This window comes from Pseudopipra pipra, chromosome W, assembly GCF_036250125.1.
Source record: "Pseudopipra pipra isolate bDixPip1 chromosome W, bDixPip1.hap1, whole genome shotgun sequence".
Lineage (NCBI taxonomy): Eukaryota > Metazoa > Chordata > Aves > Passeriformes > Pipridae > Pseudopipra > Pseudopipra pipra.
Window position 1 is genome coordinate 21,459,202 of NC_087580.1, and position 26,907 is coordinate 21,486,108.

Here is a 26,907-nt window from a genome sequence, read left to right on the forward strand (position 1 = left end):
GAAAAGCCTCTGGCCACCCAGAGAAGGTATCCCCCAAGACTAGGAGATCTTTACACCCCCCTTTTCTGGGCAATTCAGTCAAATCCATCTGCCAACATTCTCCTGGAACATTTCCACACTTTACATCACCTTTTCCCACTGCATTGGCAGGGGTTGGATCATTTCTCTCACACACCACACTGCTGACTCACTGCTTGTACAACTGGGTCAGTTTTGCACCCCTAACCCACCTGTGCAAATGTTACAGTACAGAGACAAATACAAACACAAAACAATGATCAGTGGAGAAAACAAAGCCAGACACCAAATCGTGGAATACCAAATAACCCACCCAAAGTGCTGGAAGATCCACACATCTTACATGAGCAGGATTCCCCAAAAGAATGCCTTATTATCCAATGGGATCTTCCCCACATCCCAGACTGGGCCAGGGATCTGTGCTCTTCTCCAGGAAAGTCCTGGGGCCGGCGTGAAGATCCAGAGACCCCTCGGATCCACGGGAGATCAGGCACAGGTTCCCACCTGGGGGCCAGAAATGATCCCCACAAGCAGCAGAACCCAAGCCCTTCACCCCAGTTGGGGTGTTAAGAAGCAGGCATTCTTTAGGGCAGCGTGATGGATGCCTGCAGGAGAGTTCTTCTAATCCAGCCTGCTCAGGGACACAGGCAGGGCTTGGGATTACACACACTGATTCCAGAGGCATTGGATATTCTCCCTTACTTAACACATGTCCATTACTTTGCTTTACACAGTCACACCCCTATTGCAAGTACCTGTTTGGTCATTTGGGGTCTTCTCTGGGGGTCTCTGGTGGGTTTTTTGGCATCTGGTGCCCCCCCAAAGTCAGGTGTCCCCTTCTTGACCTCGGTTCTCAGCATCACTGCTTTTCCCCACAGAGACCAGCATGTTTGGTTTGATCTTCTCTGGGTCCCCAGAGCTCAGCTCACATCCTGTTTGCTTGAGTTCCAGCCCTGATCCAATTCTCCAGGACTTCTCTAAGATTCTATTGTTCCTTATTTGGCCAGAGCAGAATACTGGGAGCAATGTTCTACTTCTCCCAAACCAAGGCTCCCCCTGCCCCATCTGCTGCCAAACAAGGCCAGACATCGACTGCCATGGCCTTGACCACTCTCCAGATACAGAAGGATAAAGATCACATTTTGCTCACAATCAGACATATTTCGTTAATGAACAGGTACAAACAGGATTCACTAATGAGCCCAGACTAACAGATCTGACTAATAAGCACACCTGTCTGTTCAGGAGCAGATACACAGGTGGAGTCCCATCACAGCACATTTGTACCAACAAATAGACCCAGTTTTAGCTGATGAGCAGATACATGGAGACACAGCCCATTAGGTTGGAAGGTTCATCTAGAGCTCAGCTTTGGCTCAGGGGCTGTTGTTCAGCCTCAGCACCTCAGTGACAGCCAGACAGGGCTTTACATTACACACACAGTTTACATGTTCATTACAGAGTCTTGCTTACTTAATACAGACACTTTTAGACAACACTTGGATCACATTTGGCACTAAAAAGAGATGTAAATTTTCCTCCCATGTCAACAGTGTTTGAACTGTGTTCAGAAGAGCAAAACAAGAGTGAAGCATTTTGTTTCTGCAGTCAAGTGGGAACCTCTGATGACATTCCCAAAGGCATCCCAAATACAGGGAGGATTGCATTGAACAGGATTGCAGTCTCTTTCCAAACCTGCTTAGTGCAACAAGGAAAAGCCTCTGGCCACCCAGAGAAGGTATCCCCCAAGACTAGGAGATCTTTACACCCCCCTTTTCTGGGCAATTCAGTCAAATCCATCTGCCAACATTCACCTGGAACATTTCCACACTTTACATCACCTATTCCCACTGCATTGGCAGGGGTTGGATCATTTCTCTCACACACCACACTGCTGACTCACTGCTTGTACAATTGGGGGCAGTTTTGGACTTATAACCCACTTGTGCAAATGTTTCAATGATTTGCTTCACTCCAAGGAATACCCTCATGTTCCCCATCCACCAGATCACACCAGATTGGTTCAGGGACTATTATTTGCCCACCTGGGGTAACTGCCCAGCCTCCTGGAGCAAATTTTGCTCCTAAGGTTTCAATGAGTTGACAATCCTTAGCACTAGACTAATTTTTTTCTACTGGGAGAGGTATCTCTGTCAGGGTTATTAAAGACAAAACTTTACTCTCTAAAGTGCCTTTTTCTGTAGCCTCTTTGGCAGAATTATGGGCCAAATGATTCCCCAGTTCTGCTTTGGTCTCCCCCTCTTGGTGCACTCTGCAGTGCAGGACAGCAGCCTCTGTTGGTTTCTGGAGATCTTCAAGCAAGTCCAAGGATTAACTTGTTCTCCTTGACTCAATCCCAAAGCTGGAGTGAGCACAATTGGTTCTGCTTTCTGGGCTGAGGCACTGCAGAGGAGTGCCCCCAGTTCCATGACCTGCTGGGGGAGTTCCTGTGCATCCAGAGAATTGTTTTCCACGCTGGACAAAGCTGCCCCCACTGGGAAACAATTCCCAACCAGGACTTTCCCAGGGGCTGTCTCCTGAGTCAGCTCTGCCCCAATACACTTCTCCTCTAGTCTGGAAGCAATCCCGCTCTGGGCTTCCTTTGCTGGGGCTGGGGCAGTTGACAGGTTGCTTCTTTCCTTCCTGGCCCAGCCTCCCTTGTCCTTGGAGAATTCCAAAGCCCAGGGAGGCTCCTGGGGTCTGGACTACTTGCACTTTGTGTTTGGGACACCCCATATCCACCCAGTCCAAGGAAATTCCATAGTGTCTGATCCCAACATTGCTGCTCAGCATCAGTGGCTATCAAAATATCCACACACTGGAACAAGGCTCCAAGAGGGGTTTGACTTTTCCATTCCTCCAGTTCCTTTGCCAATTGAGTTCCAAATATTGGGGGGATATTTTTAAACCCCTGTGATGCCTTAAGCCCTATTTAGTTTTTTTTTTGACTTTGTTAATTTTTATAAGCTTTATATGTAATTATAGTAGATTTTAGAAGTAGCTATATTGTATTCCTCACCCTTTAGCACCCTTTAGTTTACACATTCCTCAACCCTCCTACCCCATTCCATGCTCCCCATATCAATCCTACCCCTGAATTCAGTAGAAATGTTTAGTCTCTTGTCAAGGCAAGGCCTGTGCTGTTTAGAGAACACTCCTATCTTGGCCTGAACAACAGAACAGAGTCAAGAACTGGGTGACCGTGTACCCTTTGTGCTCTGAGGATGGTGATGGGGATGAAGAGAGGGTCCCGAAATGCACCCCAGACTCAATTCCCAGGGAGTGGGCCCGGAGCAGACCAGAGCAAAGGCTACGGGGTGGAAACACTTGGGATTGGACAGGTAGTATTATAAAATGTAACATCTCAGGCACAGCGGGCATGCATCCTGTAACATCTGTGCCTTGGCACAAATCAAACCCTTTCCTTATCTCACACTCAATTAACTGCTCCTGAGGTTTTTCCTTAGCATCAGCTGAGCTGGCATCACCTGCAGGAGGACCACCAAAGTCAGCTGGGTTTTCCTCCCTGTCTTTGGATTTTCCCATTTGAAAGCAAAAAGCTCTTGACTTTCACAACTCAAAGGGAGACAGAAAAAGGCAGCTTTCAAATCTAATACTGTGAAACATTAAACTTTCATTTAGGGGAGTTAGCAAAGTGTAAGGATTCGCTACAACTGCTTGTATATCTTCTACTCTATTATTTATAGCTCTGAGGTCTTGGACTAACTGGGATAGCCTTCCATTTGCCTGCTTGTCTGGCAAAATTGGAGCATTCCATTTAGATTCACATTCTTTTAACAAGCAAAATTTCATCAGTTTTTCTACAGAGAGTGAGAATCCCTCACAACTTTCCATTTTCAAAGGCTATTGCTTTGGCCTGACCAACCCTGCTCCAGGTTTCACTGGAATTCTCACAGTTCTGCTCTTTTGGATCAGGGGGGCACCTCTCCAGCCCATCCTACTGGAATCACTGCATCCCCAAGGTGACGTTGGCAGATGGATTAGTTCTGCTTTTGGAGACTCTCATGCAAAACTAGAATCTTCCACAGAATTAGGCTCTGCAATAATAACCTATATTTTACCATTTTTCAATTGGATTGTGGCATTTCATTTTGCCAAGAGATCTCTCCCAGGCAGAGGCTTTGGGGAATTGGGGAAATACAAACACTGGGGAGCCAACCACTGTTTTCCCAATTTCAAATCCACAGCATTAAAAATGGCCCAGTTTCCCAGTTCCCTGGCACACCAGACAATTGTTCCAGAATTGTGACTTGAGTTTCATTTTCCCTTATTTAACACAGAGGAACAAGTTCCCACAGCCACAACCAATTGTACTTAGCTTGGCTGGAACCAGATGTTCTGATGGGGAAGAATCCTCTGGTGCCCCCTCAGTCGTCTTCAGTGATGCCAGGAGAGGGTTCGGAGGGTTCTGAAGTTTCAGTTGTGGACAATCCCATTTCCAGTGTCCATCTTTCTTACAGGATGCACAGGGACTGATCCCAAGTCTCCTGGGGGGGATGTTTGAAGTAGGCTGCCCATGCTCTCATCCTCTTCCTCTCCCCGGGGGCACCATTTCCTCAGGGATTTCCTCCAGAACTGCAACTCCTTCCTGCTTAGCTGATTCCTGCTGATTCTCCCAACCTCCAACAATGTCCCTAAATTATCTTGATCTTGTCCCTCAGCTTTTTGTCATTTCCTCCTAACCACATCTGAGGACTGCCCCACAAATATGGGGGCCAGTTGAGTCCTTCCCCCCATGTTTCAGGATGGATATTAGTATATTTTTGTGCTGTTTCTTCCAGATGATTTAAAAATTCAGTAGGCTATTCCCTGTGATCCTGCTTCATTGCAGAGAATTTTGACGTGTTCATTGCCTTTGGCCTGGCATGTTTCATTGCAGACAACATCCACTGCAGCTATCTATTGAACCTTTCTCTAAAAATAGGGATGTTAGGATCCCATTCAGGATCCGCAGTGGGAAAGGGAATGTCCAATGTACCCTGGATATTCCCCACCAAAATCTGCTCTTCCCAAAACCTCTGACTGGTTTTAACAACCATTGCTTTCTCCCTACTACCAAACAACACTTCTAACATAGGATCCTTCTAGCCCGGATCCTGGGTTTGAATCATCATTTTGAAGGCTTTTGCCATTTAGTCTGGGTTCTATCACACAGGGGGGCCACTCCCACCCCTCCTTGTTCAGCTCTAGTTCTTCTTGCAGCTGTACTGAAGCTCTCTGCTCTCTCTCTGACACATTCTCTCTCCCTTTCCTTCTGGACATGCTAAATCTGCCTCTTCACATGCCAGTTCCCCTGCAAGATTGGTTTCTGCATCTTGATTTTCTGTTCCCCCACTCAACCTGCCCGTGGGGCCAACCAGAAGATCTGAGTCCTCCTCCTTATCGGGGAGACAATGAGAACAAAGTTCTCCTGTGCTCCACATTGAACAACAAGGCTTTAACCATTTCCCTTGATTTTCCTTTCCGGGCTCACACCAAGGGCTCTGAGGGTGCTGCATTCACACCACAATCCTTCTGCCATTTCACAGGGTTCTGCAAAGTGAAAAACACATCACCAGACATAACCTCCTTCCACTTCTGTTCCCGTTCTGAAACAGCACCAACTGTAACAATGGATTAGAATTCAATGTTCCAGAACAGCCACCCATTGATTCCAACACTTCATTAAATTCTCCCTGGGAGCTGTTCCTCTGGGGGGGCCGCCAAACTTCATCCAAAATTGCAAAATGCAACAAAATGGGGACCTCTTCACAATTCCCCCTTCAGATTGCCCACTCCCCATCTCTAAAGAGTAGATCCAAAATGTTACAATACAGCAACAAATAAGAACACAACAATATTGATCGATAAAACAAAGCCAAATACCAAATTCCAAAATACCAAATAACCCACCCAAAGGGCTGGAAGATCCATAGGTCTCAGATGAGCAGGATTCCCAAAATACTAAAGAACCCACCCAGTGTGCTGAAAGATCCATACGTTTGACATGGGCAGGATTCCCAAAAAGAATGCCTTATTATCCAGTGGGATCTTACCTGTGTCCCAGACTGGGCTGGGGATCTGTGCTCTTCTCCAGCAAAGTCCTGGTGCTGGTGTGAAGATCCAGTGATCCCTCAGATCCATGGGAGATCAGGCAGAGGTGTCCTGTTGGAGGGTCCAAAAATTACACCCAAAAGCAGCAGAAACAAACTTCTTAACCCCAGTTTGGAGATGTTAAAAAGGGCATTCTTCTTTGTTCAGCATGCTGGACGCTCAGAGGAGAGTTCCTCTAATCCAGTGTGCCAAATGACAGACAGGGTTTTTTATTACACACACTGTTTACATGTGCATTTGATAGCCTTGCTTACTTAATACATATTCATTACTCTGCTTCACATAGTCACACCCCTGTTGGAAGTCCTTTTCTGGTCCTTCCAGGCCTTCTGTGTCATCTGTGCTGCTCAGTTCTTGAGCAGCACAGCACCACTGTGTTTCTTTTATCTGGGTACACAGGGCTTAGTTTACATCCTGCTGGTTTGGGACATCCCTTATCTAATTCTCTAGGACTTCTCCAGGATGACATTGTTCCTCATTTGGGCACTCCAGGGTACTGGGAGTAGAGTTTCTATTTCTTCTATCAGTGGTTTGATGGAGACCATGATGAGCTGGGAACTCGTTGCAGGGAAAAGAGGGAGCAGTTGGGAAGTAACAGGCAGGTGGGGGAGAGAACTGTTCAGAGAACAGCTGAGATACAGCTCGAGCAAGGTGAAAACTAAACTGTCATTTGGGGTCATCCCAGATCGACTGCATTTCAGAAATTACTCAACACAGGTGCCACCTCCTCCAGCCAAGCCCAGGAGATCAACCTCCTCAGCAGCTGCAAGAGCGGGATGTTCATGTGCCTGCTGCCATCTCCCCAAAGCCATTATCCCACTCCTGCTGACAAGATGGGCAAGATGAGGATCTACCTCACAAGATCTGCTGCTGGAAGAAGAGCGTGTCCCAAAGGATGTCCTCAGCCTTCTCAGAGGGGACGTCAGATCCTCTCCAGGGATGGTCCCAGCCCTTCCCAATCCAGACTGGGCACCAGCTCCAACTCTTCCCTCAAAAACAAACAACAAATTCATGACAAGAGATTACAAACAAAAAGTGGAAACAAGACAAAAAGGTAAAATGTTAACATTCTGTCAGGGTTCTGAGGAAGGCCCAACCCCTCCAGGCCAAAGAAAAACCCCACCTCCTCCAGCTCAGGAAAACCCAGGCCTTCTCCCTGCCCTGCTGCATTGGCCCAAAGAAAGGCTCCTAAGCCAAGGCAGCCCAAGCCTTTCCTGGCCTGCAGCCCAAAGCAGCTGGTGTTCTGCAGCCCCACCTTTGCTCCCCCCACGGGGGTTTGTTTTTGGCAGGCTGGCTGCCCCTGCCCCAGCCCCGCCCAGCAAAGGGGCAGTGGCAGAGGCTGGGGGCAGAGCCGGGCTCCCATTTCACACCCAGCCCAGAGCCCAGCCCACCCTCCTGCCAAGAAGCAGCTTGGCAGCCGGCTGAAGAATTCATCGGGTTCCCCGCCAGCAAAGGGGGAACCTTCGGTGCCCAGCCAGGCTGAGCAATGCCCGGGAGCACCCCCTGGGTGTGGACTCATCTGCAAACGGCGTGTGGAGCACGGCTTGGAGGAAGGGGCCAGAATCAAAGTCCATCATCTTCAGCTCGCCGGTGTCCAGGTCAACAACAAAGAGCTTGTCATCCCTGACGTCGTCCTCGATGTCTCCAGCAGCAGCCCCACCCGGCACAGCTTCTCCAGAGGCCCCTTCTCCTTCCCTGGGGGCCAGACCAGGCTGTCAGTGTTCTGCCGAGGGCCCAGCTGTCTGTGAAGCGGGACGAGCAAAACCAGGTTGGATGGTGGCCACCAGCACTTGGGAGACCGGGTCTGCAGCCCAGCTCCAGCACAAAGAGGTGCATGTTCCCATGTGATGATCCCCCCTCAGTGCTACAGGCATGACAAAAAAATCTGGTTTTCTTTGTTTCTTATTGCCAAGAGATGTGTGGAGGTGTTACTTGCCAGGCCCCTGGATCAAAGTGAGCACATGGATCTCTCCTGTCTTCTAGAGCAGGTGAATGCCCTGCACCCAAGGATGGCACAATAGGTCTTCCAGTGATGGCCTGTCCGAGGGGCGGATGGACAAACACCACCTGATAAGGTGCTGGCACCCTGGGGGGAAAATGGCCGGTCAGTTGGAGAAGGATCCTGTCCCTTTGTCCCACTGTCCACGTGCCCAGGCTGTGCTGGCTGTGCTCAGAGCTGTGCCCAAACTTCTCCATTGATTCTCCCTTTTGGAGGAGAGCAGGATGGCAGGACACAGGCCACCTCCTCCAGCCACCCATGGGACACAAACAGCTTCAAGAGCGGCGTCCTCGTGAGCCCGCTGCCCTCTCCCAACACCGTTATTCCCCCCGTGCCACAAAGATTGGTATCCACCTCGAGAGACCCGTGGTGGGAACGGGAGCTGGTCCCAGATGGTGTTGGTGCCTCTGCAGAACGGGTGCTTCCCGCAGACCATCTGGTAGAGCAGGATGCCCAGGGACCAGATCGTGGCCGCCTCGCCGCGGTAGCGTTTGAAGCAGATCCACTCTGGCGGGCTGTATGACGGTGTTCCTACGGAATACAGACAGAGTTCATCAGGTGGATGCTGCCTGCTCCCAGAGCCTCACCCCAGCATCCCTGGCAATGTGGGGCCTGCCCCAGTGGCACACGCTGTGCCCCACTGCCTTCTCACCGGCCCCTGACTCTTGGTTACAAACTTGGGGTTGGAGAAGAAGCCACTGGTGTCCAAGAGGGCAGCAGAAGCCCTGGCAAGGCCCAACCATTACATGCAAGGGAAAAACCCAGCCAGTGGTGAGGAAAAGCCATGCCTTCTCCCCGCCCCACTGCACTGCCCCCAACAATTCATCATAAGCCAAGGCAAACAAGGCGAGTGGAGCAGCCCAAGCCCTTCCTCACCTGCACACCAAGCCAGCTGGTGCACAGTTCTGACCCCCTTCTCTGCTACCCTCACGGGGGTTTTGGTCAGGCTGGCTCCCCCCTGCCCCACACCCAGCCCAGAACAGGGTGGGTGGCACAGGCTGTCAGCAAGGCCAGGGCCCGTCTCACAATCACCCCCCAGCCCCATCCAAAAGCAACTTGGCTGAAGAACTAATCCTATTCCCCCTCAGCAAAAGGGGCAATCTCTGGTGCCACACCCGGGCATGGCCATGCGGTGCCCGGCACCAGGAGCATCCCCCGGCTGTGGGCTCACCTGCAAACTGGGTGTAGACGGTGTCCTGAAGGAAGGTGGCACATCCAAAGTCAAGGAGCTTCGCCTCGCCAGTGGCCAGGTCGAGGAGGATGTTCTGGGGCTTGATGTCCCGGTGCAGGACGCCGCAGCTGGTGCAGTGCCGCACGGCCTTCAGCACCTGGCGGAACAGCCCCCACGCCATCTCCTCCGGCAGGAACCTCCACACCGTGATTACGCGAGAGAGGTCCCGAGAGCGCTCCGGACGCTCCATCACCAACAAGAAACTGTTGGGGAGCTCGAACCACTCCAGGAGCTGGATGACACCACGAAAGCCATTGGACACCTTGTCCAGCAGCACGATCTCCAGGGGTGCCAGGGTGCCGTCGGGCTGCGGGGGGACCACGGAGTCGTCAGTGGGGCTGATGCCGTGCCTGTCTGCCTGCTACCCCTCTGCCAGCCCTGGATGCTCCCCGTCCCCCACCGACCCCACGGCCACTCTCCCTCCAGGTGTCCCGGCGGCTTCCACCCTGCCGGGCCTCGGCTCGTCCCCGCCCGTCCCGCCCCGCTTTCTGCCGCTGGCCCCGCTCGCTCACCAGCTCGCCCCAGCGCCGGATGAGATCCCGGGGCACGGCTTTGATGGCCACCTGCAAGCCAAGGGGAAGGGCGGGTTGAGCTCGCCGCCCGTCCCGCTCTCCTCCTCCTCCTCCTCCTCCTCCTCCTCCTCCTCCTGCACTCACCGGGGCTCCGTCCGCCAGGCGGGTCCCCGCGTAGACGCGGCCGAAGCCGCCGCTGCCCAGCAGCGAACCCAGCCGGTAGCGCTTCTGCAGGGGCCCCTTCGCCTTCCGCGCGGGCGAGACGTGGCCGTCAGCGTTCGGGCCGGGGCCCGGCACGGCCCCCGAGCGCCCCTCGAGCGGCCCGGGCCGGGCTTCCCCACCCGCAGCGGGCAGCGGCGGCGGAGCTCTGCCCGGGGAACCCGCCGAGGAGGCGGCAGCGGCCGCGGCGCCCGCGTCCCCCGCCGGCCCCGGCAGGCGCCGGGCTCGAGCCGGGCGGAGCCAAGGGGCGGCGAGGCCGAGCCCGCCCCACAGCCCGTCCCACAGCCCGTCCCACAGCCCATCCCACAGCCCGTCCCACAGCCCATCCCACAGCCCGTCCCACAGCCCGCCCCAAAACCCGCCCCAAAACCCGCCCCACAGCCCGTCCCTCAGCCCGCCCCACAGCCCGTCCCACAGCCCGTCCCTCAGCCCGTCCCTCAGCCCGCCCCACAGCCCGTCCCACAGCCCGTCCCTCAGCCCGCCCCACAGCCCGTCCCACAGCCCGCCCCAAAACCCGCCCCACAGCCCGCCCCACAGCCCGCCCCACAGGAGCGCCCAGCAGCGCCACAGCCGGCGCGCCGGGAGCCGGGCGAGGGCGGGACCGCGCCGGGCCGCCCAGGGCCGGGGACGGGGCGGCCCCGCCCGGCAGAGGGGAACGGCCGGGGCCATGGCCCGGGCCGGCAAGGGGAGGGGGGACCGGGAACGGGACAGGGACACCAGGACAGGGGCACCGGGACAGGGACACCGGGAGAGGGACACCGGGAGAGGGACACTGGGACAGTGGGACACCGGGAGAGGGAGAGGAGGAAGAAGAGCAAGAGCAGGAGAAAGACCGAGAGCTCGTCTCTAGAGTCGCTGCTGCTGCCGCCGCTGCTGCTGCCGAAGCGCCGGGGCCGTTGGTCCGTTCGTCGGTTCGTCCGTTTGTCCAGTTGTCCGTTCCCCGTTGGCCCCCGCGCGCCCCGGGGGCAGCCCCGGCTGGAGTCACGGAGCTCCCCTTCCTCCCGCACCCATGCCGAGACCACGGGCTTTTTTAGCTGCTTCACTTTATTTTGACTTCTTTGCTGGCAAGTTTGCAACTTCCCGCCGCTGCTCGGACCCCATCCCGCCCGCTCGGCCCGCGCTGCTGTCGCTTCCTCCCAGGCCAGCCGGGGTCTGGACTTGCCCCTGAAGTTTGGGAAGGGGTTTGCTCAGTGAGGAGCCCCGGCACGTCCGGCCAGCGCCAGGCAGAGCCAGCCCCGGGGGAGGGCAGAGCAGGACGATCGGCAGGGGAAATGCAGCCCTTTGGGGTCAGCGCTGCTCCCCGACCACACCAGGGCTGTTCCTGTTTTCCTGCCCTCTTAGAGGGGAAAACCGGCGACTGCAGAGAGGATTAAAAAGAAGAGAATAAGAAGACTATTCTTGCTGCCATTTGGATGCCAGTCCATCCTAATAAATGCAGGCTTAATTTGGAATGGACACGATGTAGCAGCTTTTTCAGCACCCAATATTTAACAGCTCCCTTCAGGGGACAGTGGAAAAAGGGGGGGAGAACGGGAGAAAAGGGGGGGCTGGGACCTCCAAACTGAGCAGGGAAGGGGCTGAGACTCTGAAACCGAGCAGGGTAGAGGGGAAGAAACAGCCCCAAACCGAGCCAGGGAGGGAGCTGAGGACTGTGAGGATGATGAGAAAGGGGTGGGAGAGGGGAGAAAAGGGGTGTTGGACAGTGGGCAGAGGGACAGAGGGAGGGGGGTTCCCATATGGGTCCCCCCTGTCCCCCATCAGTTGGGCCCTGGAGCGGTTCCCTGGGGCTCTGGGAGGGGGCAGATCCGCACTGGGAATGTCCACTGCTTCTGTAACCCTTTCTGTGCTTGCTCTGGTCACGATTCTCCACAGGTCCTGTGGGGCAGAGGGGGGTGGGAAAGGGGGGTCCGGGGTGGCCCCCTGAGCTCCCAACCTGCTGTGGGGACAGAGGGCTGCTGGGGGAGCACCCCCTGACCCGTGTCCCTGCACACACAGGGCTGTTCCAGTTCCTGGGAAATTAGCTCATCCATATTCATTGCACATTTTTACATCTTCCCGAGCTACCCCAGAGTGGGCGGTGTTCCATGTAAATCTCGGGACGCGCCTTCTGGCGCCTGCGCACTTCTCTCTGCTGTTCCTCTCGGGTGGTCGCAGGGGATGAAGGCTCAAAGTCTTCCTCTCCCGCTCGCCCGCTGCCTGGGCGAGACCGCCCGCTGATTGACTGTGGGGGTCTCTCTGGAGGCGGGGAGCGCGCAGAGCGCCATGTTGGCTGGGGGGAAGTGATGGAGGAGGCGGCGGCGGGTGCACTGCACTGTGAGTGGAAAGGCTGGAGGGCTCGGGAGGGTTTAGCGGAGGGGTTCGGGGGTTCCCGAGGGGCAGAGCGCGGGGCCTTGGAGCCCTCTTGGGGGCTGCGGGGCTCGGGGGCTTTTCCAACGCCCTGGCTGCACTGCGCAGGCGCGCCGGCGGAGAGCTCATAAAAGAACTACAACTCCCATGAGGCCCCGCATCACGTGCTGGACCCGCCATTTCTTTTCGGGCCACAGCGCCCCTGCCGGCCCGGCGGACCGACCTCAGGGAAAGGGGATCCTGATGCCCGCCCTGAACCCCAGAGACCGCGAAACTCAGCACACAGAGATCCTACAGGGAGGGTTCAGCAGTGGGGTTCAGGGGGTCCCCCAGCCCCCAGGGGAGGGGGCCTGGTGGTGCCCCCCAAAGTCCAGGGTCGAGATGTACCACATCTGGGTAAGGGGATCCCAGTGTCCCCAGTACAACCCAGTGACCTCCCAGTGACTCTCAGTACGGCCCAGTAACCCCCTCAGTGACCATCCAGTGCATCCCAGTGACCTCCCACTGCCTCCCAGTGTGGCCCAATGATCCTCCAGTGAGCACCCAGAAACCCCCAGTGTGGCCCAGTAACCTCCCAGTGTCCCCCCGTGTGTCCTGGTAATCCCCCAGGAACTCCTCAGTCATCTGCCAGTGTCCCCCAGTGTGCCCCAGTTCACCTCCAGTCCCTCCCAGTGTCCCCCAGTGTGCCCCAGTTCACCTCCAGTCCCTCCCAGTGTCCCCCAGTGTGCCCCAGTTCCCCCCCAGTCCCTCCCAGTGCCCCCTGGTTCCCCCCAGTGTGTCCCAGTATCCCCCAGTAATGACCCAGTGCCCCGCAAAGCCCCCAAACTGTCCCCAACATGTCCCCAAATGCCCCCAAATTGCTACTAGGCAACCCACTTTTATGCTTAAAGTTTGAATCTCTCCTATGTGCCAACCTGTCAACACTAATTTTTAAACTTTCCTAGACATTGGAGGGGAAATGTTTAAAAAATGCATCTTTTTTTCCACCGCCAGCTGAGTCCTGAATATTTCATGTCACTAGGGACAGTTTCACAAAGGTGCAGAAGGAGGGTTTGATGTCCAATTGAAGAGCTGAGTTCAAGGACTGTGGATGCATTTTTGTGGTGCTGGTTGAGCAGCCTGGGTCCATGAGAGTGATGTCAGACAAAATCACTTTGCTCCTGCAGGATTCTGTGTGTGGAATGTGTCAAACGTGGTGGTTCTGGCAGGATAAGAAGCTTTGCCTTCATTGCTGTGTCTAAAATGGGGTCTGGGGCTTGTGTAAACTTCAGTGAAATCCCAACTGAATCCCTCAGGCTCCATGAAACCATCCCACCTTCACCCTGCTGGAGTCTGTCCAGGGGCTCTGGTGCTGTGGCACGGTGTCATCCAGGGAGAATTGGAGCAAGAAGGGACTGGGTACAAGGCAGGTTTACAAAGAGTTTTACAAAACTGCCCCCCCTCCACAAAACCTCAGAAAATAAGTTTGTCATGTGTTACCAGAAGAATCACTGCAAACACCCTTTGTGCCACTCTGTGAACACCAAAATCATGGAATTGCCTGGACTTGGACCGTGAGTAAATCAGAGATTGTTTGTAGGAATCCCCAAATTAGAAGAAAATGCAGATCACTCCTCTGTGGTGAAATGTCCTGTGAGCAGGACTGAAATGTGCTGCACACACACGTGTTAGAGCACATCCTGGAAATGTGGGAGATTGGAAAACCGATTTCAGATTTAATAACATTTCAGTTTTAACAGCTCATTTAAAACTTGAATAAAAATGTAAATCCAAGGAGTTTCCTTTAAAAAATTAATTAAAATGTTGATTTTCTGGGGTTTTTGTAATTCTGTCTTATCTGGGTTTTGTAGAGGACTCGGATATGAATATTCAGTCTGCTGCCTGTGACAGTGCCTGACTTCACTTACAATATTTTTAATGGTTATATACTGTTTAATGTCATTCTCATACCTGTGATCTTAGACTTGTGTGATTCTGCTGTTGTTTGTAACAGAGAATTTCCTTTGATTCACTGTGAGAGCTCTCCATGGAATGATGAACATTAGTAATAATATTAATCATTTATAGAGGGCTTTATATGTTGGAAATACAGGATAATCTTTAAATGAGCTCAGCTTTGCTCTCAGATATGTGAGTGAACTCTTCATTGATTTGAAAAAAATTATGACCTGACATGCAATTTGTTTTTATTTTCTAGTCTTAGTAGGTGTTTTGGAAAGGGTTTCTTTATTTTTGTAGGGCAGAATATTGTCTGATCTTAGGTTTGAGACCTTAAAAGGTTTGCAGAGGACATGGAGGTTCTGTGGTGTCCCCTGATGGTTTCAGCTGATCAGCTGAATGCTTCCAATCCTTTTACCTGTGAGGGGACTGCAGGCCGTGCTGGAAAGCAGGTGTTACTGCAGGGGACTTTCTGCTCTGTGCAATGAGTTAGCTGATAAACTCCTAAGTGAGCATTTTTCTGGTGAATTCAGAAATTGTTACCAGTGTATCAGAGGCACAAGAATTAACAGTAATGTTTGGAATTTGCAGTTATCCCACAGCTTTTCCAGAAGATCAGTAATTTCTGAGAGCTGGCTCCTGTTTGCAGTATAGAGCAGTCAGCTCTGCAGCTGCAGGGTTGCTTCATGGATTGGTTGGGTTATTTTCCAAGGTTTACAGGTACCATAAACTGTTGCCAAAAGCAGGAGAAATGATGAATAATATTTTTTTCTACCCAATAACCAAAATTTCTTGTGTGTTTGTGTGTGTGTTATTGGTATAAACAGCAACTCTTCTTTTGAGTAGGAGTAAGACTTAGTTCCTAAAGACAGTGAATTGTAGCAGACACAAGGTCTAACATTTGTTCTTCTCCCCCTTTCTTGTTTTTTCCTAACAGATAATGCTCATTATTCTGTGGTAAATGACACTCAGATGTTCTGCAGCAGCAGGAAATTCAATGTATTGGTACCATTAAAGGCCTGATTCCATTTTCTAACTCCACAGTGCAAGTGAATGCATCCAACAGCCAGGGCAGCTTGATGAGTGATGCTGTAACAATTGTCAGGCCTCCAGGGGGTGAGTGTGAAAAAGTGCTTTTTCTGTGCCTGGAACAATTCCACAAACACTCTGTTGAACAAAATGTGATTTGTTGTCTCAGCTGAGGACTGGGAGTTCAGAAGAATAGGTTTGCATTAGTAGTTCTCACTACCAAAATTGTTCTTTTTGGCTTCTAATTTGTCACCTGGTTAACTTTAGGAACTAGAGAAAGAAAACAGTTGTATAGTTAACATATTGTGAAGGTGAGAGGTGTATTATGTATTTCATTTCTTTCCTGTGAATGGGGGTGTATTCTATCAGAGACAGCTAATCTAGTCCAGAAAAGGACACAATTTAGATGAAGTATACCATTTTTATATATTCTCAAGGGTATTCATGCTTGGGGTTTTTTTTTGTGTTGGTTTTTCTTTTCATTCTGTGTAAATCAACTGGACTTTTCAGTACTGTAATTAAAGTCAACCTTATTTATGTGACAAATTAGGTTCTTCTGTTGAAGGAATTCTACAATAAAATGACATTGAAATTCCTGGTGAAAACCTACAGAAGACATCTGAAAAATCACACTGTGAATTTTCTCTTTAGAACCATTTCCCAGATATATGTAAGTACAGGAATTGGATCCATTTTTATGTTACTTTACTCCTGTGGTTTGCACTGCTTTTCTAAAGAGCTCCCTTTTTAATATTTTTTATTTTTGACAACTCCTGCCCCTACAGTTTTCAGAATAAAAGGGCATTTTCATTAACTGTCAGCAAAGGCAAATGTCTGTGAGTTGTTTGATGGTTGGTTGGGGTTTTGTTGTCATGTTATTCTGTATTTTCTGCCCTTGAATGCAGATTATGGAAGTGAGCCTGGTCATCACAAAGCACTTGAGTGAAGGGACAGGGTTTGAAGGTTTGAGCCACTTGGCACAGCTGAGGAAGCTTTGAAGTTCCTCTGCTTGCAATGAACTCTGTGTTCCTCCAGCAGAGTTCTGTCACCCTGTGACATTTTCATCACCTTTCCACATTAGGAAACAAAAAAAAAAGCTGAAGTGGGGGAAAATGAAGGTTCTTTTAAGATCTTGCTGAGGCTGAAATGTAGAGGGAATCAAATCACTGCTTTGTTCCCGTCTTTAGCTGGGGACAAAACCAGAGATGATCTTTCTTAAACATGATAGACATAAAAGTGCTTTTGCTTTATTGCTGGTTCCAGTTACAGTTAAAAATTACTCTGTGGGATTTTTCTCTGAGGTTTCAAAAAAGATCTGAAATGGAATTTTAAAAATTTGAAATTTTATATCTGAATTCTTGAAACCCTTTGCATAATTAAAATATTTTTCCTTCCTATAGCTTGTTTCCAAGCAAACATCAGCTTGGCTACCACATAAAAGGGGATATCCTTGTGCTGTAAGGTGTGGAAAATGTAAATACCTGCAAAATTGTGAGACAATGAGACACAAAGGTCACTGAAACTGGAGAGAGAAAAGGAGAGAGAAAGGGAAGATACAGCAGTTTATTCTTTTCCATAGTAATGGTACTTGCCAAACATACCCTAATGTCTGAGATTTCTGATGTTGTTTGTTGGCTTTTTTACTGTCATCAGAGGAGTGAATATGACCTTTATGCAAAGTAAGCCAAGAGTACAAGTTTTTTTCAAACTAAAAATAACCTCTGAATTTTCAACTTGTGTTAAAGAAACCTTTTTGCAGAGTTCTCTGCTGTCTTGCCATAGAATTGAAGTGAGGGAATAAAAAGGTACCCAAATACATCAGTCATGCCAAAGCCAAGGAAATCAAGATTTGGCCTTCTACCTGCATTTCAGAGAGAAACTGTCACAACTGTCTCCCAAATAACTTGGATAGAAGACAAAAGGAAACTGGACTTGAGTTCAGTTCATGTTCCTCTCAGGAGATGTCTTTCCTGACACCGTCCCTGCTCTTCTGCACTCCCAGGCAGCACTGGGACTTCGTTTTTCAGGGTGATTTGCTCCCTCCCAGCCCAGTCTGCAGCCACTTGGCATTTCTGTGTGATCAGAAGTTCTGCTCAGCTTTACTGAACGAGTGAGAAGCAGAACTGGCACACAAACCCTCAGTGGTCTGTGGTGTATTAATCAGTAAAATTCTCCCAGTTTTAAGCAGACAGTTTTGCTATTTATCACAGCAAATAAAGTAAGGAAGAATTAGTCAAAATGGAGCAATGCTTGTAATTCTTCTGCATATCTCTAAAATATTTCTTTGTGTGACTTCTCTTTCATCACTTAATATTTGTGTCTCAGTTGTTTGCCTTTTCTGTGACTGTTTCAGAACGAGGGCTTTTCTGTTCTTGTCTTCCCAGCTCATAACTTTTATTCCTAGGATCAACTCTCTTCTCACATTTTTAAGAAAGCAGATTTTTATGATGTGGTAAGGATTACTGAACACAGTAGGAGTGAAGTCTTGCCAGAGATTTCATTACTACTTCCTTACATTTACATCCTACATTTATAGCACTGTGTTGGCTTTTAAATTTATTCCTAAAGTTGTCTAGACTTTAGAGAAAAAAAAGAAAGAAAAAACAAGAAAAAATGAGAAAAAAAAAACAAACCAAAAGAAAGAACAAAGAAAAAAGAGAAAAAAAGAAAAAAGAAAAAGGAAAAAGGGGACTAAATAAAGAAGAAAGAAAGAAAAAGGAGAAAAAAAAAGAAGATAGAAAAACTAAAAACCAAACTCGTCCTATCGAGTCCCGCTGCAAGGACTCCAACTCCCACAATGCCCCGCGCGGGACGGGGGCGGGCAGGGGCCGTGGCCGCGCGCTGATTGGCTGCGGCGCGGGTCAGTCCAGGCGGTGCGCGCGCGGAGCGAGCGCCATTTTGTCCGCGTGGCCGCGATGGCGGAGGAGGCGGCGGGGCGGCCTCTGCGCTGAACTGTGAGAGCTGGCGGGGGGGCGGCGAGAGCGGGGCTCTGGGGATCCCCTCGGGGGCTGCGGGGAGCGCGGCTGTGGGTGGAAAGGCTGGAGGGCTCGGGAGGGCTTAGCGGAGAAGTTCCGGAGTTCCCGGGGACGTTTTGAGCGGTCCCGGAGGGGATTCAGTGTCTTAAGGGGACTCAGGGGGGAGGTTGAAGGTCCCTGAAAGGTTTTGGGGGGCTCTGATGGGGGTTTCGGTTTCTGAGGAGATTTGGGGGGTCCCAGGTGGGCTTTGAGGGTCTGTGAGGAGGTTTGGAGGTCCTGGGGGGCTTTGCGGGGACCTTTTCGGCAGTTTTGGGGTCTCTGGGGGGTTTAAGGGGTCTCAGACGGTTCTGAGGGTCCGTGAGGGGGATTGGGGGTCCCTGAATGGGCTTAGGGGGTCTCAGTGGGTTTTGCGGGTCACTGAGAGGGTTTAGGGGGTGCTGGGGAGCGATGAGGTCTCTGAGGGGATTTGAGGGGACCTCGAGGAGGTTTCAATGGATCGAGGGGTGGATTTCAGGGGTTTTGAGGGGATTTTGTGGAGTCCCCTAAAGCCCAGCAGTGGGTTCAGGGGGGTCCCTCAGCCTCCAGGGGAGGGGTCCTAGTGATGCCCCCCAAAATCCGTGAGGAGATGTACCACATCTGGGTAAGGGGATCCCAGTGCCCTCAGTATATCCCAGTGACTTCCCAGTGACCCTTTCAGTGACCAGCCAGTGTGTCCCAGTGACCTCCCACTGCTTTCAAGTATGAGCCAGTGATCCTCCAGTGAGCACCCAGTAACCCCCAGTATGGCCCAGTAACCTCCCAGTGTCCCCTTGTGTGTCCTGGTAATCCTCCAGTAACTCCCCAGTTCTCTACCAGTGACCCCAGTGTGCCCCAGTTCTCCCCCAGTCCCTCCCAGTGCCCCATGGTTCCCCCCAGTGTGTCTCAGTACCCCCCAGTAATCCCCCAGTGCCCCCCAAATCCCCCCAACTGTCCCCAGTGTGTCCCCAGATGCCCTTGGCCTTTCTGTGAGCGGGGGGGGGGGGCATTTTTGGTCAGAGGGTCCAGGGGGGGCTCCTGGGGTGAGATGGAGGGTTGGGGACATCAGGGATGGGGTTTGGGGGCAGTGGGGACAGTGGGGAGGGGTTTGGGGACAGTGGAATTGGGGGTGTCGGGGGGGAATTGGGGCCATGGGGAGGCCCTGGGGACACTGGAGACACCAGGAGGGTCTTGGGGTGTCAAGAGGGGAATTAGGGACACCAAGAGGGTCTGGGGGACACCAAGGGGTCTCAGGATTCACCTGCTTGTGGTGCTGCCCCTTCTCTCCCCCCCAAGCCCCATTAACCCCCCCAAATGTCCCCTAACCCCCATTTCCCCTTTAATCCCCTCCCCCACTGATCCCTTTGACCCCCAAGACCTCTCTTAACTTCACTAAATGCACCCAAAGCCTCCCCAAACCCCCCAAATCCCCATCCAAACTCCTCAGATCCCCCCAAATCTCCCCCAGCCCCTCCCTCAAATCCCTTCCAACCCCCCCCAAAGAGGGATCACCCACACCCTGGGACAGGAGCACAGTGGGCTGTACTGGGGGCACTGGGCTGTACTGGGAGGGCACTGGGGGGGCTCAGGTGTCCCACAGCAACGTGGCCCAGCTCCAGGAGAGATCTGGGGAGCAGTGAGGGGGTACTGGTCTGTACTGGTTTGTACTGGTCTGTCCTGGTTTGTACCCCCAATCCCCAAAGCCCCTCCCCAGCTCCCCCAGGACTCTCCTGCACCCCAAAGCCCCCCAGGCCCCCCCAGGCCCCTGACTTGGTCCTGCTGCCCCTTGAGCATCTGCAGCTGCTGCAGAACCAGGCATTTCATCAGCAAATGTGCAGCTGACACCAAGCTGGGGGTGTGTTGATGTGCTGGAAGGCAGGAGGGCTCTGCAGAGGGACCTGGCCCAGCTGGATCCATGGGCTGATTGCAAGGGGATGAGGGTCAAGCAGGCCAAGGGCCGGGTCCTGCCCTTTGGCCACAAGAAGCTCCGGCAGCCCCCTGGGCTGGGGCCAGAGTGTCTGGAGAGCAGGCAGGCAGAAAGGGAGCTGGGAGTGGGGATGGGCAGGAAGCTGAACAGGAGGCAGAGTGTGGCCAGGTGGCCAAGAGGGCCAGTGGATGGTGGCCTGGCTGAGGAAGAGTGTGGCAGCAGGAGCAGGGAAGGGATTGTTGGGCTGGACTGAGCGCTGGTGAGGCCACCCCTGGAGTGCTGTGTCCAGCTCTGGGCCCTGAGTTGAGGAAGGCCCTGGAGGGGCTGGAGCAGGTGCAGAGAAGAGCAGCGAGGCTGGGGAAGGGAGTGGAGCACAAGTGGTGTGAGGAGAGGCTGAGGGAGCTGGGGGTGTTGAGGCTGGAGAAGAGGAGGCTCAGGGGAGACCTCCTGACTCTCTGCAAGTCCCTGCCAGGAGGGTGTAGCCAGGTGGGGGTGGGGCTGTTCTGCCAGGCAGCAGCAGTAGGACAAGAGGGCTGGGTCTGGAGCTGTGCCAGGGGAGGTTTAGGTTGGATATTGGGAAGCAATTTTTTGCTGAGAGAGTAATGAGGCCTTGGAATGGGCTGGGCAGGGAGTGGGTGGAGTCCCCGTCCCTGGAGGTGTTGAAGGTGAGAGTGGATGTGGCCTCAGTGCCATGGTCTGGGAAGCACAGCGGGGTTGGATCCAGGGTTGGACTTGATGATCTCGGAGGTCTTTTCCAACGTGGCTGATTCTGTGATTCTCTGATTGCCATTCCTGTGGCAGCACATGCTTGAGGCTCCATCCCCAGGGGGATAGAGATGTCTGTCCATATCTATCTGCAAGGTTAGTCTGTAAATGTGTGGTGTTAGAAAAGCAGGCTGAGTTCTGGGCTGGTTGTAGAAGGAGAAAGAAGCCCCCAGGCCAGTGCAGGCAGGCAGCCCTCAGCTTGCACCTGATGTCCCCTCCCTGCAGGTTCCTGTCCTTGAGCCCAGGCCCTGAGGTGAGGCTGAGAAGTGGCGCGGAGGTGAGCCCAGAGCTGTCCCTGAGGTGAGGCTGAGAATAAGTGCAAGGCAGAGGTGCTGCTGAGGAAGGAGAGCCCCGTGGTGGGGAAGGCACAAAGCTGTGAGTGCCCATCCCCGAGCAGGTGCTGTGTCCATCCCCTGTGTGCCAGGTGAGCTGGGGCTTTGCTGCAGAGCTGCGGGCGCTGATTTGAGCGGCTGCAAGTGCTGAGATGGTGGGCACCCAGGAACACCAACTGTGCCTGGCCACGGAGCCTGCAAGGAGGAGCAGAGACAGCCCTGGCAGTGTGGGGGGCCAGGTTGTCCCTGTGCCTTCCCCTGCAGGCCCTGGCTGTCCCTGCTGGGCCCCTGTCCATCCCCATCAGGTCCCTGCCCGTCCCCCCGGGCTGAGCTCCCCCCAGGAAGTGCCGTGGAGCTGAAGCTGCTGCCATCCCCCCCTGCAGCCGCTGCCCCAGGCAAGGGAGCAGCAAAGGCAGGGCCAGGAGCAGAGGCAGCAGCAGGGGAGCCCTGGGGGGGCCGGGAAGCTCTTGTGTGGGGCAGGAAAGAGGCTCTGGGCACGAGGCCGGGGCTGTGCTGAGCAGGCCCAGCCCTCACATCCCCCCAGCCAACGCCGGCTGCCCGGGGGGCTTGGGGGGGACCCCCAGCCCGTGTGCCCCACACTGAGCTGGCAGAGAGAGAGCCAAGGGACAGGGATGTGGGCAGGGCCCCGGGTGAGGGACAGGCAGGGCCATTGCAGGGCCACGGTGAGGGCACAGCCTGTGGCAGCAGAGCTGCCCAGGGCCGGGGGCAGCCGGGGGTGTTGGGACCAGCCAGTGCTGGGGCCGAGCAGAGCACGAGGCCTCTTGCAGAGCCCTGGAGCAGCCTCCCACTTGCCAGTCCTGCCCTGGTGGGGTGACACTGTCCCCTCCCCACAGGACACTCCCCCAGAAATCTTCATGAGGCCCTTTTGTGTCTATTCCTGGTTGCTGATTCCTGCTGGGGACCTGAGGGCCCCTCTGCAATCCCATCCATGGGGCACAATCTCCTCTGCAGAGCTCGACTCCCTGCAGACTTTGCAGGGAAATCTGTGCCTGCAGCTGTATCCTGAGCCCCAGGGCAGTTTGTATCCCCGAGTGCTGGTCCATCCTGGGGACCCAAGGGGTCCTCTGCCATTCCATCCATGCAGCAGGAGTCACCCTCCTGCCCTTGACTCCCTGCAGAGGAACAAGTGCCCTCTCTCTGTTAGGGAGAAGCCAGATGCTGCCCCTGGGCCATCAGAAGTGGTGCTGAAGCCTCTTTCAGCCCAGCCCCGGGTGCAGTTTTCTCATCCCCTCAGCGAGTGCCCGCTGCCCCAGCCAGCACTGACCAACCAGGGCGTTTGGCACACTTGGATTGGTGGTTTGGAGAAGGAGTCCCAGGCTGGCAGGGGGCCAGATAAGCTCCAGTAAGAACTCTGGCGAGGTGCCTGCACTGGCAGGGGACCAGGGGATCGCTGCTCCATGGAACCAGCTGGAGCTCTGGGTGAACCTGAGCTGAAGGGCCTGTGACCTGTGGATGAGTCCAGCATGGAGCAGAGACCCCCCTGCAGCCCAGGAGGAGCCCACACTGGACCAGGGGATGCCCAAAGGAGGCCGAGAGCCCATGGGAAGCCCCTGCAGAGCCGTGGGAGCAAAGCCCTGGTTTCCAGGGCTGCCCCCCCGCCCCAGTTTGTTGGGTTTAGGTGCAAACTGCAGCAGGGCCGTCCCTTGGCAGCAGCCGGTGCCGTGACACAGGCTGGGAGATGTGCCAGCCCAGGAGGGACTGAGGGCAGGGGGTTCGTAGGGACCATCCAGGGCCCCTGGCTGCCCACTGATGGAGAAGAGAAGACAATGCCAGGAGGAAGGAACTGGCTGGCCCAGAGGCACAGGAGGGAAGTCAGGCACTCTGAGCCATACCTGGGGAAAGGAATTGCAGCAGGGGGAGATCGGCACCACCAACTCCTTGAGCACCTCCTCAGAAGGGCCCCCAGACTGCAGTGGAGGAAAGAACTGCAGCTGTGACTGATGGGCACAGGGAGGAGGGAGACAGCCAGCGTAGAGGGCTGGGAGCGGGAAGGGATAAGCTGAGAAGGTGACGGGATAAAGAACTTGTGTCGAGGTTTCTCAGTCAATTGGAGTGATTTTGTGGCACTGCTCGGCTCCGCGGGGCTGGGGAGGTGGCAGCGGGACACCCTAACCCACAGCCCCCCAAGGACCCCCAAAAACATTCAGAGCCCACCCAGGACCCCCCCCAACCCCTTTTCTGGGGGACTTCTCTGGGCACTGGTGGTGCTGGGAGCCCCCCCGGCTGCGGGCGAGGAGCTCTCGGGTGAGCAGGGGATGGGAAGGGGGAGGTCGGTGAGAAAAGGGGGGTCAGAGAGGATAAAGGGGTGGTGGGACCCCAGACTGAGTGGGAGGGGAGTGGGACCCCTAAGAGTGGAGGGGGAGGGGCACTGAGGTTTGGGGGATAATGGAAGATGGATGGAGAGGTCAGAAGAGTGGGGAAAGGGGAGGGTGGGACCCCCAAACTGAGCATGAGGGGACTGGGGAGTGGGGGGATGATGTGAGAGAGGGAGGAAAAAAGTGGGGGTTGGGACCCCAGAAGTGATCCTGGGTGGGCTTAGGATTGAGGGGACCATGAAAAGTGGAAGGAACAGGGAAAAGGGTGGAAAAAGGGGGGGTGGTCTGGCAGGTCCGACAGCTCCACAGGGGTCTTTGGGCACAGGGGGGTTGGCAAAGGGAGGTGGCCCCCCTGAGCTCCCAACGTACTGTGGAGTGCTGGGGGCTGCTGGATCCAATGTTCTCAGGGCACAGACATTTCTTTGGGCCAAAGAGCCCTAAAACACTTGGCACAGACCACACTTTACCACCAGCTGTTCTCAAACTACTCTGCTGGTTCAGAGCAGCACAGTAGGACAGTGGGGACCCCTGGGATCCCCGGGACAGCAAGGTGGAGAACCTGGAAAGGGGGAATGTCTGGGAACGTGGCACCCTGAAGGTGAGAGTCAGAGGAGAAGGGACCCTTGGGACCCCCAACACTCCCAGCATCCCTAAGGGGGACCCCCAGCATCGCAGACAGGGGAGACCCTCTGAACCCCAGAGGGGAGAGACCAGAGAGGGAACTTTTGGGAGAGATGTTTTGGGCTAATTTTTGTATTTTGGAGTATTTTTTAGCTCAATCTCAACTTTTTGCACTTTGAGTGGGCTGGGGTCTTCTTACTCTTTCTGAGGGGATTTTGCCTGATTCTCAGTAGTTTCAGTTTTTCTGGGCTGAATCTCAGTGTTTTGGAGGTTTTTATGGACAGAGGATGCCCGATGTGTTCTAGAGCTGGACTTGGGCAGGAGGAACCCCCAAGCCAACACGCTCAGCTCTTGTTTTCCCCCCCATCAGGATTTCTCCTTCCCAAAGCTTGGCCAGATGAAGGAGGCTGCGAGGAAGAGGAAGATGCCTTGGGCCCCCCAGGCAGGTGAGGAGGCAGTCAGTGTCCCTTTGGGCGGGTGTTGTGCTGGCTCTGTCAGCCGAGCATGGCCCCGGCTGCAGGACAACCCCGCTGGCGCCGCCGTCCTGCCGGGGCCGGAGTTGGGGGGATGTCCTTGGCCTTCCCTGTGGGCCGGAGGCAAATCCCCTCCCTGTCCTTCTTGCTTCCTGCCCCAGGCCCCGAGCTGAGGATGGAGAGCCCGGAGGACAAATCCCCCCGGCAGAGCCTGGTGGGAGAGGCCGTTTTGAAGGGCTCCCCGGCGCAGGAAGGCAGCGAGGAAGAAAAGGGCCGGAGATCCCCCCGCAGGAGGGGCTCCAAAGCCAGCCCAGGGTGCTCTGAGGAGGAAAGAGCCAGCCTGTGCCGGGAAGGCGGCCGGAGCTTGAGGGGGAGCTCTGAGCTGGTGGTCCCTGAGCAGCCTCCCAGCAGGGAGAAACCCTTCAGGTGCTTGGAGTGTGGGAAGAACTTCAGCCTGAGCTCCAAACTCCTCATCCACCAACACATCCACACTGGGGAACGTCCCTACACATGTGCGGAATGTGGGAGGAGCTTCAGTGACAGCTCCACCCTCCGCAACCACCAGCGCATCCACACTGGGGAACGACCCTACAAGTGTGGGGAGTGTGGGAAGAGCTTCACGCAGAGCGCCAACCTACGCAACCACCATCGTATCCACAGTGGGGAACTGCCCTACACATGTGGGGAATGTGGGAAGAGCTTCAGGGACAGCTCCACCCTCCTCACCCACCAGCGCATCCACACTGGGGAACGACCCTACACATGTAGAGAATGTGGGAAGAGCTTCAACTGCAGCTCCAACCTACGCAGGCACTGTCGTATCCACACTGGAGAACGGCCCTACGTGTGTCAGGAATGTGGGAAGAGCTTCAGTGACATCTCCACCCTCGTCAAGCACCAGCGCATCCACACCGGGGAGCAGCCCTACACATGTGGGGAGTGTGGGAAGAGCTTCAGTACGAGCTCCAGCCTCCTCACCCACCGGCGCATCCACACCGGAGAACGGCCCTACAAGTGCTTGGAATGTGGGAAGAGATTTCAGACCAGCTCAAATCTCCTCCTGCACCAGCGGACGCACAGGGATGAGAGGCCCTTCCGCTGCACCCACTGCGGGAAGGGCTTCAAGCAGAGCTCTGACCTCAACACCCACCGGCGCATCCACACCGGGGAGCGGCCCTACAAGTGCTTGGAATGTGGGAAGAGGTTTCACACCAGCCCACATCTCCTCCTGCACCATCGGACGCACACGGATGAGAGGCCCTTCCGCTGCACCGACTGTGGGAAGGGCTTCAAGCAGAGCTCCGCCCTTGTCACCCACCGGCGCATTCACACCGGGGAGAGGCCCTACAAGTGTGGGGAGTGTGGGAAGAGCTTTGCCCAGGGCTCTGCCTTAACCTCACACCAACAGACCCACCGTTAAAAGAAGCGCTACGAGTGGCCCGACCCCCATTGGATGATCCATAGGAACTCATTTTGGGCACAGACCTGGTGACCCTTGTTCCAGGTGATCCATGCTGGGCACACACCTGATGACCCCTGTGTCCAGCCCTTGTCCCGACCCCCCTGACAGCGAGAGTGACCCAGGGTCTTGTAACTGATCCCTTGGGGAAGATTACAGTTAGTTTATCTATCTATTTCTCTATCTATCTATCTATATATGTAGGGTTCAGTTTAGATCAGTTTTGTTTCCCTGTAGAGTAGGTTCGGGGCAGTTTTGGCTCCTGTCTATAGTGATCTAAAACCATAAAAATAACACTTCTTCTCTCTGGCTCCAAACCCAACCTGTCCCTTCCAGGGGTGGATGTTCTCCCCCCTTCCCCGGGTGGTTCCTTTGCCCCTGGGCAGCAAAGCCCCCGCTGCTTCTGCAGCTGGAGAGTGTTGGAGCCGTGGACCATTAACATTCCAGTCTCTCCCAGCTCTGCACCCCAAAAGTCGAGCGGGATCAATGTGTCCCCTCAAAGTGGCTCAATCCCGTAGCAGTTCATATTCCAGGAAGAATGCCAAAGGGCATCCTGGGACTCGTAGTCCTTCTGTCTCTGTCGCACGTGCGCAGTGAA

At 54.2% G+C, this 26,907-nt stretch overlaps 2 protein-coding genes and 1 long non-coding RNA gene across 3 annotated transcripts in view; 1 reads left to right on the forward strand and 2 right to left on the reverse strand.

Annotated features, from left to right (window-relative positions):
* The window catches only part of LOC135405273 (zinc finger protein 501-like), a 40,906-nt gene extending 14,318 nt beyond the window's left edge, over positions 1–26,588 (forward strand). The window contains exon 2 of the mRNA XM_064639939.1: positions 25,550–26,588. Coding sequence (XP_064496009.1) covers positions 25,550–26,270 — 721 coding nt within the window. The 3' untranslated portion in view covers positions 26,271–26,588. The remainder of the gene's footprint in view (positions 1–25,549) is intronic.
* On the reverse strand, positions 1,159–6,169 carry LOC135405648 (uncharacterized). The gene is made up of 3 exons (XR_010425904.1): positions 6,075–6,169; positions 5,248–5,571; positions 1,159–4,606 (listed from the first exon to the last, which is right to left on the reverse strand). It is a non-coding gene; the product is annotated as an uncharacterized LOC135405648 (long non-coding RNA).
* On the reverse strand, positions 6,838–10,762 carry LOC135406349 (serine/threonine-protein kinase pim-1-like). The gene is made up of 6 exons (XM_064640756.1): positions 10,019–10,762; positions 9,875–9,925; positions 9,303–9,669; positions 8,486–8,662; positions 8,069–8,218; positions 6,838–7,874 (listed from the first exon to the last, which is right to left on the reverse strand). The coding sequence occupies exons 1-5, from the start codon at positions 10,760–10,762 to the stop codon at positions 8,112–8,114; spliced, it is 1,446 nt and encodes a 481-aa protein (XP_064496826.1). The 3' UTR covers positions 6,838–7,874; positions 8,069–8,111.
* Positions 26,589–26,907: the final 319 nt, after the last annotated feature.

Excerpts from the sequence above, each read along its gene's own strand:
- LOC135406349 (XM_064640756.1), bottom strand. The coding sequence starts at position 10,762 with ATGGCCCCGGCCGTTCCCCTCTGCCGGGCGGGGCCGCCCCGTCCCCGG. Across the intron at positions 9,670-9,874 it reads TCCGGCGCTGGGGCGAGCTG|CCCGACGGCACCCTGGCACC; the intron begins GTGAGCGAGCGG and ends GTCCCCCCGCAG. Across the intron at positions 8,219-8,485 it reads CCCACCACGGGTCTCTCGAG|GGTGCCAGCACCTTATCAGG; the intron begins GTGGATACCAAT and ends TTTTCCCCCCAG.